At 38.3% G+C, this 22,549-nt stretch overlaps 1 protein-coding gene across 7 annotated transcripts in view; it reads left to right on the top strand.

The window, feature by feature from the left end:
• The window catches only part of ARHGEF7 (Rho guanine nucleotide exchange factor 7), a 116,381-nt gene that overhangs the window by 58,714 nt on the left and 35,118 nt on the right, over window positions 1-22,549 (top strand). For all 7 annotated transcript variants that reach the window (XM_063149951.1, XM_063149949.1, XM_063149947.1 and 4 more), the window contains 4 exons: window positions 2,020-2,108; window positions 8,227-8,321; window positions 8,596-8,691; window positions 14,740-14,862. In XM_063149951.1, coding sequence (XP_063006021.1) covers window positions 2,020-2,108; window positions 8,227-8,321; window positions 8,596-8,691; window positions 14,740-14,862 — 403 coding nt within the window. The remainder of the gene's footprint in view (window positions 1-2,019; window positions 2,109-8,226; window positions 8,322-8,595; window positions 8,692-14,739; window positions 14,863-22,549) is intronic.

Raw genomic sequence — 22,549 nt, 5'->3', positions numbered from 1 at the left:
CCCATATAGAGAAGCATTACAGATGAATACATAAATGAGTAGCCATACATATGAGGTGATTTTAGGTCTTTTCAAACTGAGTGTTTGATGGCAAATCTGCTGGAGTTTACAGCTTGGTTCTGAGAGGGTGGGAGGAGTCCTGTCATTTGGAATTACTTGGCTGTATAGCAGAGCACACATGCATTGCAGGGCTGGTGGCTGAGAGCACCAGTGTTCCCAGCTGGATAACTGCTGGCTCTAACAGTTTTTGTGCTATGTGTCAGCTTAGATCTGATGTGGGCTGGCTAGGCAGGGGATATTAACCAAAAGGGGTTTACTGTCATCCCTCAATGTGGCAAGGAGAATGGGGTGGTTTTTTTTGCTTTGCACATGTTTGGCAGTTTAAAGACTTTATTTTATTTTTAGATTAGCTTCTTTGAGGGAAGTTCCACTGCAATACAGAGCAAATCCCCTTAAAGATACTTGCATTTGTGTGCTTATGGGGACTGAGCTGCTCTTTGTGGGCTGTTAGCGAAAGCCTCTGGGCTGCCAGGCTGTCCTGGTGCTGGAGATGAAAGGGTGATCTGCACCTGGAGTCAGCTTGCTTGAGCTGGCATCATCCATGGGCTGCAGCTGGGAGCCTGAAGGAGCCCTAAATGGCTCAGGAGAGGCTGGTGCCACAGGGAGTGTTCTGCTTGTGGTGCTGCTTCCCTGGTCAGCTCTGATGTCCATGGGAATTTTCCATAGCTGGCCCTTAGCTTGGCTGGCTGGGCTTCTCCTGGAGAGGTGTTTGAGACTTGCATAATTTATTCTTAGCCTGAGGTATCAGGTAAACTAGACTTGAATTATTCATGTATCTTTATTAAAATGTGTTTGAAACAGGAGCTTGCTTTTAAAATAAAGGTATAGCCTTCAGTGTGTATGTTTTGGTGATGCTTCTGTGGTTTTGTTTGGAGAAGTTCAGTTGACAATTTGCTGTTTTATAGCTTGGATGCAAATTACTCAAATGCTTATTAGACATTTGCATCTTAGAGGAGCCTGATTATTTAAAAAACATACAGAAATAGACAAACCAAAGCACCAAAATGTCCTGATAAACAGAGTCTCACAAGCATTTTCAGTTGGTTGAGTCCACAGTCAAGTGTGAGAGGTCAAGAAGAGATGCTGCAAATCTTACTTGCTGTTTCTGCAGCAAGCAGCATGTTGCTTTTGATTTTCTCTCACCTCATGTTTGCTCCTCTGTAATTGACTTAGAGGAGTGGTAGTGGTGGGAGGGAAGGCTTTAGGAATGTGTTTTCTCTGCCTCTCTGATCTGGGCCAGCACTTGGGTGACTCTCAGGACTGTTTTGTTCTTGCAGATTAATGTTGTCCTTCTAGGAAGAGCATGCATTACTGAGGGATAGATTCCCTATGGGTTATAGGAAGGATTTATTTTTATGAAGAACCCTGTTCTCAAGTGCATAAACATTTTTATATTTTGCTATTAATGAAGGATAGAATAATTTGTTTTAAAAGATGATTTTCGGGGCATAAGGTAAGTCACTAGTACAGTGTTTTGAATCTTATTTTGAGACTGAGTGTAATGTCTCACTTCTGGAGTGTTCAGTTTTTGATTGGTCACTTGCTTTCACAGAGGTCATTAAATTAATGTTGAAACTTAATGCTACTTTTGTTTGAAAGTGTGTATATGGTTTGGAAATGCCTGTTACTGATTTTTTTTTTGCTTTTTTTTTTTAATTGCAGTCTATAACAGCATCTTGTTTTTAAAAAATAAATTTGGAAGTGCAAGTTTTATTAACTGACTTTCTGGTTCCAGGAAAAAGAATGGCAGTTTTTCTGCTTGCCTTCAATGGGGCTAGAGTTTGATTCATTGTGAACATACTGATTCTTTGCCAGTAATTTCAAGTGCAATTATGTATGTTTCTCAGTGAAACACCCTTTTTACTGTATCTTGATAAATATTTTAAAGCAGCTTGTTTGACCTCTAGTGTTGAGCTGTGAAATTGCACCCCATTGACCCCAAAATATGTTTTATTTCAGAAAAACCAGTCTCCCCCAAATCAGGTACATTGAAGAGTCCACCTAAAGGCTTTGATACATCTGCAATTAACAAAAGTTACTACAATGTGGTGAGTGATCACTTTTACTTCCATGTGAGCTGTTATATACAGTAGAATGTCATTTAACTAAATGCTCTTATCTGGGGAAAAAGGGCAGTCTTGCTAGGAAGTACCAAAACTAGATAGAGGTATTGGTGGATTCTCATATAAACAAGATCATTATTAGTTTAAAAGAATATCACATATGTGGATTCTTAAACATGGTGCAAAAATTATAGTCTAAAGTAAGTGAATGACTGTCATTAATGTGATATTATGCTCATGTTTTACTAGTTGTTAATTTCCTTTTTTTCTTCCATCCCCCACATGTGACATCAATGTTCCCCAATCTCCATGAATTACTGAAATTCTGCTGTGTTAAACTAATTAGGTATACTTTTGTCCTTTTTGTTGAATAAGAGACTGTTTCAAAATGTTCAATTTGCTTCCTTTGTATTGATGCTTGTATGTCAGCTCTGTTGTTAACCTAAGGAACCTCTTCCCTTATACTGTGCATAGATTTCACAGCAAGGCAGTACAGGCAGAGTGAGCCTTTAGCACACCCCCAGGAATTCTTAACCTAGTACTCAGGTACTAGGTTGCATGTAAGAAACAGATGCATGTAGGAAACATACCCAACTCTGTCTTTAAGTGTGTTGTAAGCATGTTGAGAATCATGTATTTATTGAGGAGATATACACTGGGAAGCAAAAAAGCATCTTACTGTTTTTGTTAAGCGCTGCTCCCTGCTGGTATAAAACCAAACCACAACCTTTCTTTCCCTTTTCTTCCAGCAGCTGTCATGGGTTTTCATTTCTATGTCAGTTTTTAAGAAGGGTCATAAAGCATAATTTTCTGGTTTTGTCTTGTGTGGTTCTTGCTTGAATAGCACCTGGAAGAGCAGAGGGGTTTTGTCTCTAGTCCCTAATTGAAAGCTGTGAAGCAACCTCCTGCTCCTCCATCTGGCTCTGCTCCTGCCTCTGTCATAGCTGCAATTCTGTGCTGAAGGGAGGGCTGCAGTTCTTTGGCTACTGCATCCCATAACTGCTGGTCACAATGGAAAGTATCTGCAGGCACACCCGTCTCTCAAACTGCAGGATGTAAAGATCTTGCTGTGGTATATCCAGTGACGAAATAGTGGATTGATTTAATTTATTTTTGTTTTCACTGTATCTCTTTATAGTGTTTTTTCTTTTTAGGTTATTGTAGTGTGTGGATGCAAATTTGGGAAATGAAAGTGTACTTAAATGAAAAGAAGAGAAAGTAAATGTTCATTTTGTTCAGGCACCCAAGTTATAGCATACAATTTTGAAATATCACCTTTGGTTTGTGTGATTTTTATAATTGTTCCCTGAATGACCCTTTCTAATTGTGGAGGCTCAAGCTGCTCTACTTTGGGAAATACAGCTGTGACTGGCTTTGAAAGTAGTTTAATTAAAAAACAAACAAAAACCCAAAAAACCCCAAACCCTAGTGACCATCATATACCTACTCTTAGGATTAGTTTATTTTATATCTTGCTCAGGTGCAACTTTCTTGGTACAATTAACCTGATGTAATGAGATGCCAACTGTTTTGACTGCTAATTACTTAATAACTGTTGATGACATTGTAGGGAGTGAAAAGGACCAGTTCATACTAATACACAAAATTGTTGTAAATTACACCACAGACCCTAGAGTGCTGGTCTTAAGTCTGTCAGCAATGAATTGGATAATTGTCATTTTCACTTTTTTCCATAGTGTGGCAAGTACCCCTACTTTTTTTTTTTTTTTTTTTTTTTAAAGTCGCTATTTTATTCTGGTTTAGAAAATGAGAGGCTGTGCTGTACCTAGCCCATTGTTTCAGAGAAGTAAGACTGTACTGCTGTGTCTGAAACCTAAATTAGACATATTGACATTTAGATTTTCTTGAAATACATTTTGTGCTTCTGATGGCACAAAAACATGCCATTTTTGGCTTCTGGAAATATCTATAGAATATTTTCAATTTCAATTAAATATGTAAGATTTTTTCATGTTTTGCATGTAGATAAGACAAACAGCAAACCCATTCACTGAAGTGAAATTCTGAGTTGAGTTTTTGTTCTGTCTTAAGCTACAGACAGGAGACTTCCCTGTGCTATATTTTATCAGTCTGTACTGATAATAACGTTGAGGAAAAAGCAGAAGATCTCTAAAAAAGCTTTTGGCAACTGATAGCTGAAAGGCTGTAGCTGTAGTGAAGGAGTAAATGTTAAAGTCTGTGTTTAAGGTTCTCTTGGCTACTAAGCTATAGTTGAGACTGCTACTCTGGGACTTTGTACTATTTTTGGGTTGTTGGCTGTCCCCACATGTGGATGTGCTGAGACTCTGTAGTCACCAGAGTTATTTATTGTTGTTTACCCTGGGGAAGGTTTTGTGCAGGCAGCACTTGAGGATACGTTTTTTGGACTGAGGACAAAATCAAAAGGCTGTTCAGAAGGTGATAGGAGAGGCTCCCTTTCTGGGAGGAGGACTGGGATAGGCTAAGGGAAAATACTTAATGTAAAGAGGAGACTGCTTTCCCCACTTTCTTCTGCTCTTCATCCCCTTGTAAACGTGTTCTTTATTTCTGTGGATTCACAGCTCCGTCTGGAGTTTGTGAGACAAATCACATGCTTCTAGTCTCAGTGTGCTTAATTATTGCTCCTTGCACTGCATGTTGCTGAGAAGACACATTTGTTATGCATGTACATTTGGCCTGGCTCAGGAGTTCAGGTTAGTAGACAATGCTGAGGTGTTGTCCTCCATGAAATGGTACAAGTCTATAGTAGTGTGTAATATGAACCAGACTTGTGATGAAGCATTTTCCATGTAGAAGTAATTTAGTAGCCTATTACTGAAGAAGTGGGTGTATTGTTGCATGTTATTCCCTGAAGATAGAGCAGGCATTACTCTGAGTTTTATTTTTGCTTCAGATCCCTTGAGAGTTTGTAACTCTGTATCCAGAATAAAATCAGGTTCTCTCCATTTACAGTTGCTTTGAGATTGGGTAACTATTCTAAAAGCAGGTGAAGAAATGGGCAAATTTCTCCACTGTTATGAGTATTTGGATAACCTTGTTTCCTTTTAAGTGTTTGAGAAGTAGTAGAAAATAAACACTCCTTTTGAGGTCACACTTTTAAAGTTGAATCAAGTTGTCTAATGAAGTTCATATAAGTTTTTGAGGGCCCTCATATGGTATACTTGTGCAGTGCTTTACAATGCCCCTCTCAAGAGCCTGTTTTAAGGAGTTCAGCAAATTCTTGTGAACCAGGAAAATGACATACTGATCACAATTTTGCTCAACTTTGTGATATTTTGGTGAAGTGCCATACTAGTGTGATAAAATGTTAGTGTGCTACAGGATCATGCCCAAGTGCAACTCTGAACTCTGCCTTTTCTCCCACTGGTTTGGAATGCAATCATCCTTGTGTAGGTGATTGTAAATCCGTTTTTGGGTGGTAGGGAGCAGGCTGAGGTTTTGTGTGACAGACCTGTTAACCATGTTGGATGTTGTATGCCGTGTGGCTGGGAGAGCTGGTGCAGTGTGAGCTCAGCTGTGTGTGCCTGCCAGTCAGCAGTGACAGGCTGCAGAGCTGCAGTGCTGCTCTGTCCTACCCGGGCGGATCCTGCAATGTTGTGGTGCAGCTGTGGAAACGAGGTCTGGGAGCTCTCATGGGGTCCTGCAGCAGCCAGAGTGCTCAGAGAGCAGGAAAGGGAAGAAAGGTGATTATTAGATCATGTGGAAGAGATGTGGATGTGAGGAATGTAAGGGATTCCTGGTGCCAAAATACTGAGTTGCAGTAATGACTACTTATCACTTCAAAGCACAGTCCAATAATTCTCACAGCTTCTCAGTGAGGTAGGTAAGTCAAGCTGGAAGAATGCAAGATATCACAGAAATTATGTTTTAGAGCTATATAAGCAAGGTTATTCTTTAAAAAATGTATTCAAAGTTAAAAACAAATTGTATGCAGTGAAAACTGTACTTGTTTAGAAGAAAGGGTGATAGATTTAATATGTTTAATATGTTCTGGGGACAGTTGAAACTGTGTATATCTCAAGTATTGTGTAACATTGTGAATTACTAGAATAAAAACATGTGTAAGTGCATCTGGTACTCTGTATAGGTTTTGTAGCATAGTTTTATTTACAGTGGCATTAATTTTCCTTTTTCCACTAATTGTCAGGTTACTAATTCTAGTTTTTAAGCTTTCTTGTTATTACCTTCCCCTGCCCTTAAGTCTTTTTCCTTTAATCCCATGTTCTCCATATGGCAAAGAAAATCCTCAAAGAAAAATCCAAACCAGCACAAGGAAAATAATGAAGTGTGTCCAACATGAAACTAGTTTTATTTCCAGCTTTTCAGACAGCTGTTTGTAGCTCAGAATGGGAGTAGTCTTTGAGAAAATGGGATAGTGCTGCAGTCTTTCAAGATCTTTAGCAAATTTGTTGATTTTTATCTTTCAGAGTCTTTTAATACTGTTTGGATCTTCATCAGGACACTGTGGTTTTGTCCCTGGCTTTCAGTCTCCTTTTCCCTACTAATTTTTCCTGCCAGTTTAATGACTTTGGGCTGGGAGATTTTTGTGGGAAAAACCATATTGAAAAATATTGGTTTTGCACTTAGTTTTGAACCTCATGGATGCCAAGTACTTTTATATTTGCATTTGAACTATTTGCTTTTTTGTTTTATGTATATAAAAGAGAATATGGAGTTAGTTAGTGCTATGATTGGCAGAGACATTTTATTTCCCTGGTCTAAAGGGTCAAAAAATCCTCCTAGCTTTTTAAAAATTTGTGTGCCCATATTGTACTTATGCTGTAATTTCCAAGTTAGTAGCCATAACTTTCCCTGTGACATTCTTCTGTCACAGTGTTTAGCAGAGAATGGAGACGTTTTAATCTTCAGTTCAAGATTCAGACTTGCAACAAAAGAATGGACTCAAAAATGGTTTCTCTCTCTCTCCCCAAATGAATAGAAGCATTCAAGGAATAAGCAGAATCAGTGACACCAGTGAAAGGAACAGTGAATTCTTCATTGACATACTGAACTATTTAAAGTTATTTCATCAGGTTTGCATTTAGGAATGAATGGCTTTTTTTATTTCCTAAGAGAGAGTATTGACTACAACAGTGAATAATGCACTCAATTACAGTTGTTCCTATAAATGCTGAAATGAGATATTACTGTAGGCTTGGCAAATATGGCATGTAACAAAATGAGGTTTGTCCTGCAGCTTGTGACCACTGATTAGCAGTAAGTTTTTGAAGTTCAGCTCTGTTCACTAAACTGCATTTAATTCTGATGATTCTCTTGCTAAATAACTTTTGGAGGCAAAAAATAAGTTGCTTTCTAAAAGCACAGTAGAACCTGATATGATTATAAGGGAGGCTATCCTAAAGCAGACTCCCAAGAAATGGCCCAGTAAAATGTTTTCCTGTACACATTTGGGATTATTTTACTTGTTTGATTTATATTCAACCAAAACCCAAGTGTGTGTGCTGTATTTTATAAATACCTGGCTTTGCATCAGTCTATTGCAATTTTCTTATGGTAGTGTACTCCCAGTGTAAGGTTAGGCAGCACTATTTAAAAATAATGTAATAGTGCTAAATGTGTTGCTAAGTGAAGTTGGAAATTACTTGATCTTTGTAAATCTGTTAATATTCAGGTGTTCTAGCAGGTTATTTAGTGCATCTGAACACTCCACTAGCAATATTACTTGCAATGTGTTGGAATTGAGACTGAGAAACTGACACTGTTGATTTTTCTTGCAAGTTCTATTGTGCTTTACCATCCTCTGATGATCTGTGACTGTTCTGAGGTACATAGGGGGAATAATTACCCCTGGCTTTGGAGGAAAGCTCTGTGTAACTCAAATTTTACAGCAAAATGTGGTGATAATCTTGTAAACTTAGCATTTTTTTGTGTATAGCTAAAGATTGATTCATCTGGTGTAGTGTGTTTTTTTTCCTCCTGTGAATTTCATAGATGTATAGTATTCAATATTTGCTGATATTTGCATTTTTAAAATAGGAACTCTCATTTAAGCTTTTCTCATGCTAAATAAATTTTAGTATGCTTTAAAATTGGTATTGATATATCTTAAAAAGTACCAATTAGCAATTGTCATTTATTGTAGGTGCTACAAAATATATTAGAAACAGAAAATGAATATGCTAAGGAGCTACAAACAATGCTTTCAAACTACCTGCGACCATTACAAGCCAGTGAAAAGTATGTGAGTTTGTCCTGTGTTTTAAATTGAGATCTCTCAGGTATTGGGGAGGGTTAACATGGTCAAAATGTGGATGTCAGTGTGAATTTACCTCTGTGAACTCTGTGATTCTTGAGGCAGGGATTGCTTTTATTCAGTTTGCTTGCTGATTGAAACAGTCTGGTCCTTAATCTAAGAACCAGTAAACATTTTCTTTTAATGCAATAGATAGAATTAATGCACAGTTAGTCAATAGCTGCAAACCTAAACATGTTTTATTTGCTTTGGCTCCAGGTTAACCTTGACAAATACTTCTTACTTAATGGGAAACCTGGAAGAAATAAGTTCTTTCCAGCAAATGCTTGTACAGTCTTTAGAAGAATGCACCAAGTAAGTATCATGCATACTGGTCAGAGTAAATGCTAACGTGCAAATCTCTTCTATTACTGTACTTGTTGCATGTTTTGTTTGGTATAGATTTTTTTCCTTCAAGAGTTGTTGCCAGAGCAGCACAGCGATAGATATTTGGAGAATGTGTTGATTGTTTGTACAGATACATATTGCAATTGCAAAGATAGAAATTTTGATGTAGTTTAAAAGAAGCTTTGGATTTTTGTGATGCAAGTGCATACCAGTAGGAAAGTGGTGGTTTGGGGGGCGTGAATTTTAAATATTTTCTTCAAAGTAAGAGGAAGAAAGAATGGAGCAACCTTATGTGACAGTGGAACAATGGAGAAGAAGGTAAGTGACTTGGATGAAGGACACTGTATGAGAATGCTTGTACTTGGTATTCTTCTGGCCTGAGCAAAAGTGGTCGTGCAAAAGTGCTGGGAGAGGTGTGCAGGATAGGCAGAAAGAGCAACCTGAATTAAATGAAACCCCTGAGTGCTTGTCCTGTGCCATATAGGAAGCATGGAGCCCAGAAAGAAGGGCATGAAGACACTGGTCCTCCTTCCATAATTTAGGCTGAAGTGATAACGTGGTATTTTTCAGCTTGTTACCACAGTACTTGGGCTTGTAAGAAAGGAGGTGACCATACTGCCTTTGGATTGTCCTAACAATTTTCTGAAACTCCACAGAAAGTGTAATTTACATTCATTACCTCAGTTGTGTCATTTTCTTTGCCTAAGTTCTAGTTTTGTCTGACCACATGGGGAGCTAAGGCAACTTCCTAATACCAGTTTTCTTGGTTTCTGCCAAGTTAGTAATTTGAAGTGCTACTGAGGGCTTAACAAGTTTCAGTTTGCTGTGAGAACAAGTGAATGTCTTAGATGGAGAAGAAAACACCTCTTTGAGCTTTGCACCACCTCAGTATGTGTTGTTTTGACCTCTCCCTCCTTTCACTGAGCTGCTCTGTGTGAAGATGCAGCCTTGTCATGACAAAGGAGAGGCTGCATCTCCACCAGGCAGTGACATATTCCTGGTACTGTTGCTGACTTGAGGTCCCACGTCCTCCCACCACCTGCCTTCTATCCCTCTGTCCTTCCTCTAGGTAACTTAGACCAGAGAGAGGGGAAGGGAGGATGGTGTGTGTTTTTGAAATAGACCATTCTTGAAATGGTCTGTCTGATGCTGTGAGAAAGAAGGATAATAATTCTGGAAAGGTTGACTTGATCAGTTAAATGTCTAAATCTGTGAAAGTGTCCATTTGTTGACATACTCAAATGTTTCTTTTTGTTTCTTGTCACTGCTCTTTGGTGTCTCCTTTGCTTGTTACCATGATTTTGTTTCTTTCTATCACAAATTAAGGAAATGAAATACTCTGCGTGGAACAGACTGTAATATTTTAAAACTTTTTTTAAGATAGTCTTAAAAATGAGAGGAAAAGAGTATATATATACACCTTTATATATACCTTTGTACTATACTTTTAAACAAATGTTACTGCAAACTTCATTTTGACCTGCAATGTAAGTTTAAGTGATATCATAATGGAGCTTCAAGCTCAGAAAGCTTTATTAATAACTCTGCTTGGCTTAAACTGTTTTAAAGCACCTTTTCATAATGTCCTTTATTTCTTCTTTCTGCTAAGTGAAATGTTGCTATATAATAAACTAGAGGAACACACTGGGTACTAGTAGGTGGGCAGAGAAAGTGATGCCCTGGAGTTACTGAAGCTTTATTGCAAACGTTTTATTTTCATTTCATAAATATGCTTATCATGCTGAGTTGTATTTTCAGTTTAATTTTCATCATAGCACATTAACTTGAGCATGCAGCATCCTCCTGTTTGGAATCTAATCCACTAATCCATCATGATTCCCATCATGTAGAAGAATACTTGCTCTGCTGCCGTTTTTTTTTTTGTCTTGTCATTTTGCCATGTTTTTTTGGCTGGTGAACCTGTTCTGTAAACTCAGACTAGCTCCCAGGCTGAAAATAGATTTATCATTTTATTTTATTTTTGGCAGAGAGCTTATAGTTCCATCATTGAGGCACTTCGTATTGCAACATCCGGAGTGGTGTTTTATTCTGACCTGACATGTCACAATGACCAAATGCTGTCATCCTGCCAATTCTAATGCTGCCAGCCTACCTTGCTTGACAAATTCCTTTTCTTGGGCATGAGAGTTAAATGTTTTTTGAATTCCACACCCACCTTGAGACAGTTTGTCATTTGAGTTTTCTCTTTAACAAATCCTGGCATGTACTTCAGTGGCAGAAACTTCCTGTGCTTTCCTTCTTTTTGCCTGTGCCACTTTGTCTTGTTTAATCCTCCTGGTGTTAAACATTGGGTTGTGCATATGATGCTGTAGTGGATTATTTGTGTGTTTTGGGGGAAATGTTGTTTGGATATGGTTTGAGTTTAGTTCTGTGCCACCCTCCCACCCTGCCCAGAGCCTTGAAGGTCTCCTGGTTCATTGTTCAAGGTTTGTCCTCTTTGAACTTCTCCAGGTTGGTGTTATTTCCACCTTTGTAACTTCTCTTCTTAATTTACCAAACAGAGGCGGTGTATGGAATAAATCCAACTAGCACTGAGTGCAAATCTTCTAGCTGACAGGCTTCAAAGGTGTTTTCTTTTGGCTGATCAGCTTCCAGTGCACTTGGTTCAGGATGGAAAAGAACTGTAACAGGCAAGGCAGAGAGATACTGTTGGAGCCTTCAGCTGTGAAAGAGCAGATTTCTGACAGTGAAACATAGCAAGAGTGCTCTGTGCCCTGGTCTCTTGAAGACAAAATGTGTCCAGTGCCCTAGGTCTCATTTCAGGTCTGTAGTCCTGTGCCAAAGATCAGTTCTGCAGTAGTTCACACAGGAGAAGAGTCTCTGTGAACAAAATCAGTGTCCATCAGGTGATCTCTGGCCTGATAAAAATGATCTCGATTGGAAGTGTTGCTCTTTGGGTATTTCTGCAGCAGGAGAGTGGACCTGATTTCATCTCCTGCTCCAAAAAAGATTTTTCCATTCACCTGGTAGTAGAAGCTGTCAGTCCATGGCAGTATTTCTCAGTAAGGAGGGACACGTGACACAGAGCCCTGGCTGGTGACAGCAGCCTACATGACATGATATGATAGATAGATATGATTAGATACATAGCTCATAGATAGATAGATATGATCTAGGTATGATCTCTGTAGCAAATGGAAGTCCTTTATGTAGTATCACAGGCTTACCTCCTTGCTCTGCTACAGCCATAGCTGGGGTTTGTCCTCTCTTTCCCTCATGTCCCTGCTCTTGCAGCCACAGGAACTGTTGTCTTGTTCTGCGTTTAAGTGCAAGAAGATACTTCATGTTTGGGGATGATTCTGAAGTGGAATGGAATTTAAGAAAACTTCAAGAAACAAAAACGGAGAGGAGAGGCCAGAGTGTGAGGGGAGACTATTTAAATCTAGTCCAAACTCACTAGTATTTCAGGTTTTGTTTTGAACTGCAGATACAAATTAAGTCTAAGTCCCAGTATCATCCTTTACTTTTGGTTATCATGAGTATCAACAGAAATAAGGGTATTGATATTAAGGGAATTTGATTGCAGTGTCTTTGGATATCCTGAGACAAACGTACATAGTAACTAATATCTGAGAGATAAGACAATTAGACAATTAGTGAAAGGTGTGGTAGTGAAAAAGGTGAAAATTAGACTGAAGGATTGTGAATAAGTTGAGTAGTGCCTAATTGGTGCAAGGAGTCTCTCAGAAATTTGCAGTGGCTCCTTATTTCATAACTTTGTTAACTGTGAAGCCTCAGGAGGTAACATTTAGTTTCTTCACAAACTGCACCCTTTGGGGCTCAATTGTACTTGCTTTTTATTTCTTTCTACAAATTACCATGCACTGGGTGGCTGTTGAAGTCTGGAGAAACAGAACTGATAGCTGTTGGATGCAACTCCAGCAAGCAGACAATGTTAGGTAATTTAGATGTAGTCACATGGTGATTCCTCTAGCAAGTGTACAACAGCAGAGGCTTTGTTATGGTTCTTTTCCATTTGCAAATGGAATTACAACATATATCTGGTCTTCTTTTAACGGAAGTTGATATAACTTAAATATATCTGTAAATATTTATATGTGATTCCTTTTTAATAAAAGTGTTAAATATGAGAATGAGGTTGGGATGATAATTTCAGAGTAAACTGTAAAATAGATATGGTCTTTATGGAGCACATTAATTACTAAAAGGTTTATATGATGTGGTGATAGGCATTAAATTGTTGATTTTTTTTCAGTGGGTAAAGGACATATAGATAAATTATCTGCTGAAAATAGTAGAGCACTTGCAACTAAAATGCATGGATTAGAAAAGTTAAAGCGATGAGTTACCACCCCCTTACAAAGTCTATTAATTATTTTAATTCAACAAAGAATGTGCTGTATAAAGTGGCAATGCATGTGCAACATGTGAAAGAGAATAATGCCAGTCTTTGATTCTGCTAAAAGAACAGCAGACTGAGGAGACACAGATGTCTGCTTGGTGCAAACAGCCATAATTCCCCCTCCACCCCCATCACTACAGTATGAAACAGGAATTTAACCATTTTTAGCAACTGTTTATTGGAGCCTCTTGCTATTTAATACTGAGTTATATGCCTTGAGTATGTCTTCAGAGTTTGAGACTTTGGCTGCATCTATTACTCAAAGAATGTATTATTAGCTCATGCTAGATTTATTAAAGGGGACCAGCTGCTTGGCAGGAAATGCTGCTTGGCAAGGCTGTAAGAATAGCATTCCCTCAGTATGCTTGGTTTTCCCCTAAACACCTGCAGAAGCAGCCACTCTATTGACTGCAGAATCTAAACTTCTTAAAAATAAAGGACACAGACTGAAAATATGAGCCCTAGTCTTTGATATTAGGAGTGTTGATACTGTGACCTGAGTGTGTCTGGTGTGATGTGTTAGCTGGGCATTCAGCTGTCATTTTTTGGGTGTCTGTAGCGAATGTTGCTCTCAAATAAGAGAGTATGTTTCCTCTGACTCACATTTGGAACACCTCTACAGTCAATTTTTACTTCATTTTGGGTGGTCTTCCCACACTGTGCAGAGGGACTGAACGGCTTAATAGGAGACAGACTTACTGTTTTGGAATTTGGGGGAGAATTTCTTGGGAACTTTGAATTTTGACTGCTACGAGCAAACCTAAGGACTGGGACAAGATGACTGTGTTTGAGCAGAAGGGGAACATCCCCTGCCTGCAGGAGTGGTTGTCCTGGAAAGCTGAATGGTTTATTTCCTACTGAAGTTCACTGGGGCATCTCTCACTTTTTTTTAAAGGGGAAATGCTTAATATTGCTGTTTAGGAACTTTATGTACATGTCCGGGACAACAACAGAAAATACTGACTTGTGTAAAATTTTTTCTCCAGGAAAAAAAAATATTATTCCAGAAAGAATTGTTGGAGCTAATCTTAGAATGAAGCTCTTTGACTGTGTTGGCAGCATTTGCGTCAAGTACTCAGTGAGGGCTCATTTAGCTTTACAGCTGATGCGAAGAGTGAAGTACTGGTTTTAAGAGCAGTTAAAAAGATTAACAACAACAGTAAAATCCACTGTCATGTCTTGCAAAGAAGCAAAAATTCAGCATATTTATTTTATGCAGCCTTTGTGGAAGGAGTGCATGGCGAAATTGAAACTTTTCATCTTGCACGTGTTGTACAGTGGTTTAGACAAGGTGTCAGGAATAAGTTTGTTATCTAGGACTGATGAAAGCTGGTGGTCCATCTTCTGGTTAACTTCAGTGTGGGCTATACAATTGGCCACACAGCCTTCTGCTGAAGAGGCTTAGTCCTTGCAGTGGGAGCTGCTCTGTAGAAAAGAAGACTTTCATCCCTTCTGTTGCCCTTATGCTATTGCACAAATCCAAAACATGGACCCCTACCAGCCACTGTGAAGAAAATTAACTCTACCCCAGCCAAACCCAGCACACAATATACACTGCTTTTCTGGTCTTTAATTTATTTCTCTGTCTGGTTACTATTGAAGTATTTTTATATTTATTACTCTGTTTTTAGGTTGCCTGAAGCTCAGCAGAGGGTTGGAGGATGTTTTCTAAATCTGATGCCACAAATGAAAAGCTTATACCTTACATACTGTGCCAACCACCCATCAGCAGTAAATGTCCTCACAGAACACAGGTATGTTAACTTTGTGGTCTTCTGAGTCTGATGCAAAAAATGCAAAATATGCCCTTGAGAAAATAGAAATATACACTTGAATTGTAAAGCTATGATATCTCTTTTGACATATTTGTTGTTGAAGAACTTGTTTGAGGGGAAAAAACCCTACACTTCTAAATAAAAGATTAAATGCCCCCTAAAACAAAGCTGCTTCATGTGGCCAGGACAGCTTGTCACTTTTGGCAGTGTATTATCAACTATTTGAGAGAATTTTTTCATTGAAAGAATGCATGCTGGACTTTGAATGTGTAAAACAATCTTTACTGATTGTCATCTTTGTTTTAAAAATGTTGCCATAAAAACAATTTTGTGAAATAATGGCAAAACTGACATGACTTTGGCTCCTTAGACAGTTGGTGCATTGTAACTTAGCCCTGTAAATGCCTGTGTATACTTAACTTTAAAGTGTATTATACCCCTAGCCTTGCTTTTGAGTGGTATGAGAGAAGTATGAGGTTTACAAAATTACTATTTTCTGTAAGAAGTAGGATGCTTAGTTAACATGATGTAGGGTGCTCAGCTTTTGGACAGACCTTAAATTTGCATGGAAGATGCCCTGTATCATGTTGGGGGAAAAGTACTGAGGCCAGAATTTGATTAAAATAGTCAGCTTTCACAAGCTTTTGCTATATACTTGTGTTCTGATGACCCTCATGCTGAAGCAGCTGTCAGTTTGGGGTTGTTTATGCTTTCTTCTGGTACAGGACAGAATCATGACTTCTTCTTGGAGGTCAGCTCTAGGACAAATTCTCACAGGATATATGTTCTTTTTACTTCACCCTCTCCTCTTTGTCTTGTTGTGTTGGACTAAGGTAAAGATATTTTGAGTACTCTTAACACTTAGAAGACCAAGAGGTTCACAATAGATTTTTTCCTGTAGTGTTAGCTTCTTTTAGGAACTCAAATTTTGTTTTAACAGCAATACTGTGTTATGTTTGTGAGCTTTACTCATAATGTTATGAAGACAAAAAACCTTCTAATTACCAAATACTATGAGCTTCCATATATGTTAATAATACATGTAACTGTATTCCAACCCCACTGGAAAAATCAAGCTGCAAATTCACATTACAGTATAGGCAGAAAGCAGGTAATTTTTTGTCATTAAAATTCAGCAAGACAAAAATATTTTTAAACCCCTCTGATGAAATCCCAATGTGTTTGTTTTCTTTCAAATGACCCTCTTATTACCAGTTTCTGTAAACGGTTTTCAATACTTTTGGGATTAGAATTTTGTTTGTTTGATTCTTTATGCTCTTTCCCAGAGCTCTGGGATTTAACCTATAGATGGAAGATGACATGTGATAGCAAAGTGATCATCTGCATTTCTTTAGATTTGGGGATATCTGTAAAGGATTATCTCAGAACTCAGAGAAACGGTGATAGAAATGTGAGGGAGGAAAGCTGGTTCTTCTGCAAATGGAGAAGAGAAGCATTTCTTCTTTCATTTTTCTTTTTGTGTAAGATGTCCTAGGAAAAAATTCAGCTTCAGGTCTCTAAAGTCAGCTTGACATCACATCCTGGTGGAGACAATATAAGTATGATGGAGGAGTTAAGTAATTTGGTTGTGGAAGTTTGTTTGTATGAGAGAGCTCAAGGGAGGACAAGTTGAGATGGACAATTTTCTATTTAATGCTATTGTGTTACTAGGCATGAGTCAACAGAATTGCATCCTATTCTTTCTGATTACCCACCTTTTATTATTCTATTACCTTAATTTTTGTTGTTCAACATTGCTGTAGGTAGCAAGTGGCCTGTCTAAATATTCTGCTTGAGACAGCTGCCATGAAGAAATCATAAGGTGGCTTTAAGCAGTTCTGAACCTCTGCCTCTCAGAATGCTGGAAAACTTCTTAGTTACATTGTTTCAGAGCAGAAGAAAACAGAGAAATAACAAACTGGTTGGAAGCATGAATAAACGTAAAATACTCAGAACTGTCTCTTTGTCTATTTAGCTGAAATTATTTTAGTGTGTAAAAATCCCCTATAAACCTAAATTTTAAAGTTGCCCTGAGGTTTGAGGACAGCCATGATTATAGTAATGGTGAAACAATCACACTGCAGTTTATACAGGGTAAAATACCAAGGTTTAAGGTCTTTTAAGGAAAAACAATGTTAGTTGGCTGTTTTGTTAGTACAGTTTTAGAAGAGAGTCCAAACCCATGTGTTTTAATAATAGCAAAAATAGGGTAAAGAAATAAGTGCATGTGGAATACTTGGACTTTATTATTGTGTTTGTAGCATCTGTGCTGTTCAGTAGCATTTTAGAGAAGAAAAGGGAACTGACTGGAACAGTTTGATTTGGAACACAAATTCTTACTGTCTACAGAAGGTTCTTTCTTGCCATGAGCTCTGCGCTATTCATAAACTGAACACATATTACTGTACCTCTGAAAGCCTTTTTACAAAAAATTCCTGGCAAATGTCAAATTCTTATATCACAAAATTAGTATTTTCTTCTCAGTTTATTAGAGTGCTTGTTTTTGTGGGAAGCCATACCAACAACAAGAAAAAATCTTCAAGATAATTGCTCTAAGTGCAGATTTTTACATTTAAAAAAATATACTACTTTTATTATTGTTTTTTTCATGTCACTGTCTAAAAAAGCTTTAAGGAAATTGGCTAATGCATTAACTATATTCTTTCTTCAGAATGATTGGATAACTTACATTAAAATTGTAAGCAGTTGTCTGGTTTGGTAGTGGGGATTTTACATGTCATTTTCTGAGCTATCAATGGTGCCCTTCAAACAGTCTTGTAAGACCTGTTAAAATGGTGTTGGCACCTTGTAAAGTCTCTGTGTGTATGTGTAGGTAAAACATGATATTAATGTGCTCAGAATTACTGTGCACTTCAAGAGACTTATTTTGGATAGCATTCTTGTGAATTAGGTTCTAAATAGCAGTCCTAGGGATGGGGTTTGAGATGTAAAAGGGATGTAAAAGTTGGAATGTGACTGTCTTATTTTTCCCTTTCTTTTAAATGCCATCCAGTATGAATGCATATCTGTTTCCACTTTATCTTTTGTCATTCACTTCTTGATCATATGCAGCAGCAACATGAGGGCTTTCATTCAGTTAATGCAGAATAAGGGTTTGTGTGTGCATATATGTTCATGTATGTATGTGCATGTTTATGTAAATACAGAGTCTGGGCTGAAGGGGGTCAATCATGTTATTTCAAGAATAAGACATTTATCATGTTCAAATCTTCAAAGCCACAAGCACCTTTCATTTCATTAAGTTAAATTATTAATAGTCAGACTATTAAAAGACTATTAAAGTCATTGGAGACCTGAGTGTATGTGAACATAAAGAAAGGGGAATAAAGCCTAATGGAGCCCATACACGAGTTCAGGTTCCAGAGCTATGTGTTTCTGAAGGTGTATTTGCCTCTGATAATTACAGCAACAACAAAATCTTTCTGTTAAGTTTGGGAACAGATTCTTTTCTTGGTTCCAGTTGTAGCTTTATAAGTTTTATCCAGATGTTAAAGTTTGCATACAAAATAATTTCTCCTATTTTGTACTGTCTTCAAATTTGGTAGATACCTTTTTGTCTCAGGAATTGTTTTGGAGCTATTGCATACTTTTTTCCCAGAGTTTAAATTCCTTCTGCTTAATGAATCAAGGTTTTTGAAGGATTAAATAATTTTTCCTCAGATCTGTCATTGTATCTTGTAATTGACTCTTAAGCCACTGGCTAGAGCTGAAGAGGTGGAGTTTGCCAGCTACAGTTGGGTGGTGCTCTGGCAGAGCCCAGAGTTTTCCATGTTCCCTTCTCAGAGTGGCTGTGGTGCCACTGTACACCATCCCTATTTTATTTACTTTATTCCACAACAGTCCCAGCTTTTTGGCTCCATGGTATCAGGTTTAGTTTTGCTTGAAGATCCCAGTTCACATCTAAGGGTAGGTATTCCAATATATGGTATTATTTTAGGAGATAATTTTGCTTGCTGGTGAGACCAGTACTGCCTTGAGGGTGTAGAGTTTAGTCAAACTAGTACTGTTCCTGTGTGTGCTTCTGATCACAAACATGTGCTTGCCTTCCAGTAAGAGAAGTAACAGAACGAGCAGCTGAAGGTGTGAAAGAATGAATGTCCTGCAGATTAAAATACCCAGTTGGATACAAAGTACAGAAATGGGTAATTGGAGCAGGATGAGGAGTGTCAGGAACATGAAATGTTACCTAGCTGGAAAAGATCACAAGCAACAAAGTTCAGTGCAACAACAAAGTCTAGCAAAAAGGAAAAAGAGAGCAGGCAGAAGCTAGGACTGGGACTTCCAATGGACTATATCCAAAAATGACAAGAGGAAAGATATTTCAGTAGGGGATTAACTGGAGTTTTGAAAACATAATTTAAAAAAGAAGTGTAACGGGCTCCACTGATCAGTGGACAAAAAATTCTTTTGAGGAAATATGGACAGTACAGACTCAATAACCAGCATCAGGTATGTAATTTTGGAGGGGTAGAGTGGGGTGTTCAGCTTTTTTACTTTGTTTAAACAGCAGTATATTTATTTTAAAACAGAAGAAAAGTCTTACCAGAAGAAAATTTAATTTGATGAAAAGGCAGTTGAAAATTACTAACACACACCTGCCCTTTTTTTTTTATATTACGAAGTGGCAAATACCGAGCCAATTCTCAGCAGCGAGAAAGCTATGCACAAATCTTTACTTGTTGAAACATTAATTTTGCTAGATGCTTCTGTTCTCTGAGATAACATGTCCCAAACATATTCTACACTTGCATCACAGACCTAGCAGTCTGGATAAAATTTGTGGAGCTGGAGCATGACAATTACTCTGAGTAACTGGAGCGTGGAATACAGATCAGCTTGAGTCAGAAAACTCTTTGTGCTTCCCCCACTTTGGTGGATCCCTGAGCCTGCAAGTGTGCAGGCTGATGTCATACGCTGAGCAGCAGTCCCTGGGAGAGGAGCTGGGCTGGGAAGTGCAGCCCTAGGAAATTAAAAGCTGCAGCCGAGGGGTTGCTGAGCTGAGCTGTGTCACAACGCTCTCAAAATGCGGTGCCTGTGTGCAGTCCTCAGACCCCTCAGCAGTGATAGCTCATGCTCCATCTATTACAAGCAGAGACCTCCTTCAGAAGTGTAAGTTGTGATTTTAAATGTTTGCAGTTTTAGTTCCTGGATCTGTTTTCCTCAAGGTTCAATGACCTTTTTTTTTTTTTTCCTTCTGTTACTTGTAGGCACATCTGAACTTTGTTTTCTTCCCTCTTCCAGTGTGATTTGTAGCTTTTGAGGCAGCTGTTCCGAGAAGGATTTGAATATATTAGTAGGGCTTAAAGACAGTTTTCATGCTGACCTTTAAAATATCTCAAGCTGTGAACCAACTCCAGTCTGGAGTGGGGAGAATTCTTCAGCTTGAGATTTCAGAATAAATGAAGCACAGGACTTTTGTATGCTTCTCTGCATTTTATTGTGTAAAGTGATGTGAGTAGTGAATTAAAGTCTCATCTGCCTCTTTCTGAAAAGCTACTTGCTTAGGCAGTTGTGACTGAGTTGATGATTTCACTGTTCAAAAGATTTTCCTGTTCAGCTAAATGATAGCTTTTTATTAAAACATACTCTTAGCTGTGGGCTGCAGTTTCATTTAGCACATACTGCCTAGGAGACTGTGGTACTTGCAGGCATCAATTGAAATTGTAACATGAAAGAGCCATTGTCTTTGGCAAAGCAGCTGACACAGACTTTTTTATGTTGCAATTAATTATAAAATGGTTGTGAGCTGTTGTCATGTTCGAACAGTATTTTTAACCCCCTCTTATGTTTTTGAAAGTAAAAGTAAACCCTTCCGTTATGTCCTGTATGCTATTTGTCTTTGTGACTAAATGAAAGACCCTCACTTTAAGCTTTGAGCTAAAGTAACATCCGCATTTTGATGGATATTTTATATCCACAAAGCTGCAGAGATGCTGGGTTGGTACAGCATCAGTAGAATACTAGAGTGGTCTGTATGATGGAACTGCTCAGACAAAATTTTGGGTACTATTGTATTAAAGGAGTGTGTGCTGTGTTCAGACTAGAGCTTGAACAAGCAGACATGTCAAAACTTGTAAGAGGGAAGTGTAGAAGTGTATGAAAGAAAACATTGTCCTCTTGGGAATGTTGGGAGGAAAACTTCGTCATTCAGTTTTAATTACACCTATTAACACTGCTCCCTGTTGATGCCATTGCTAAGCCTGTTTTTCAGGACTTTGTGTATGTTTCAGGTGAGCTGAGGTTTAAACTTGCTCCATAGATTTCTATATTGTGATTAAGTAAAAAAGGTGATGATCAGCACCAAGTGTCACTTGAGTGGAGAATGGCGTAACTGAGTTTGTTTAGTTAAAGGGGTTGTAGAGTAGACAGTGAAAACAAGATAATGTCAGCTTTTTATTTCAGGTTTCCAAGAAGTCATTTTTAATTCAAGTTACAGTAAATTTTCCCCTGCTTTTTCACATATCTTTCATAATACTGAAGTTGAAGAAATAGAACAATGATAATGAAAACTAGAAATGTGAATGTGGGTGAAACAGTAAACAAAGTTTCTCCTACAGTAAAAGCATTAAAAAAAAGGGGAGGGGAGGAGGAAGTGCCTACATTGTCTGAGTGGATAGCTCAGTAAATACTATTTGTATAATGCATTTATATGCACTCAACAGTATGGAGATGGCTGAAGTAGCTAGGAATGGGGGGTTTTGCCCCTTAGCAGTGTAAGGGCAAAGATGAGGACTGTTCAGAGCACTGTTAAATTGAGTAGCCTGTGGTATTTGAGATTGGCACATCTTGTGGAAATGCAGCTTTGTAGGGGTGAGGGCATCTGTGTAATGCACTTATGGATTGTGCTGCCTGAAATGAGGAAGAGTAGTAGATACTGTAAAAGGGCAGAGTTGGTAGATGAGGCAGCAGGGGCTGTGTCTGACTGAAGCAAACAAAATGCAAAGGATGAATTTAAACAGCTACTTCCTCTTGGTTCTTGTAGGAAATATCTTTAACATTAAGAAGATGAAGTATCAAGTACTGTGTGTAACCTGACTTTATGATGCTGCAATGGGTAGGGCTGATTACAGGTGCACTGAATGGATAAAACAGAAAAGCAGTGACTTGCACATGATCAGTGTCACGCACATAGGGAATTGAAATTTAAAACCAATGAGTGCTGTGGGACAGAAGGGCTTTCCTGGTGAACTTTGGTAAAGCTTCCTGTGTAAACTGGGTGTCATACTTTTATTACTTTCTGGAAACAGTTTCTTTTAACTGAGTCAGGAGGAGAGCAGGTGACACCACTGTAGCCAGGAAGTCTGATGTTTCAGGGAATTACCCTGAATACTTGACCAGGAAGTGGTAAGCCCAAGATACAGTTACAAGTCAAAATCTGTAGTTTTGTTTAGGTCAAGTTCTGAAGTGGTGTGATTTTATGCTAAGCAAGGGCTGTGATTAAGGAAGCATTAGGCAAAATAGGTCTTCAGCCTCTAGGTATTCATAGCTGGCCAGCTTCACTTAAATTTAAATTTAAGCTCAAAAGTACTCGGGTTCATCTGCGTTGCGTTATTATAACACTTCATGCAAGGTATTGTAGGAAGTTTTTTGAAGTGTTTTAATTTTGGCTAAAACCCGTCTATGTCACAAGCTGATTTAGAAGGCC

This window comes from Melospiza melodia, chromosome 2 (assembly GCF_035770615.1).
Source record: "Melospiza melodia melodia isolate bMelMel2 chromosome 2, bMelMel2.pri, whole genome shotgun sequence".
Lineage (NCBI taxonomy): Eukaryota > Metazoa > Chordata > Aves > Passeriformes > Passerellidae > Melospiza > Melospiza melodia.
The sequence above is the reverse complement of the archived record's forward strand: the minus strand, read 5'-3'. Positions and strand labels throughout refer to the sequence as shown.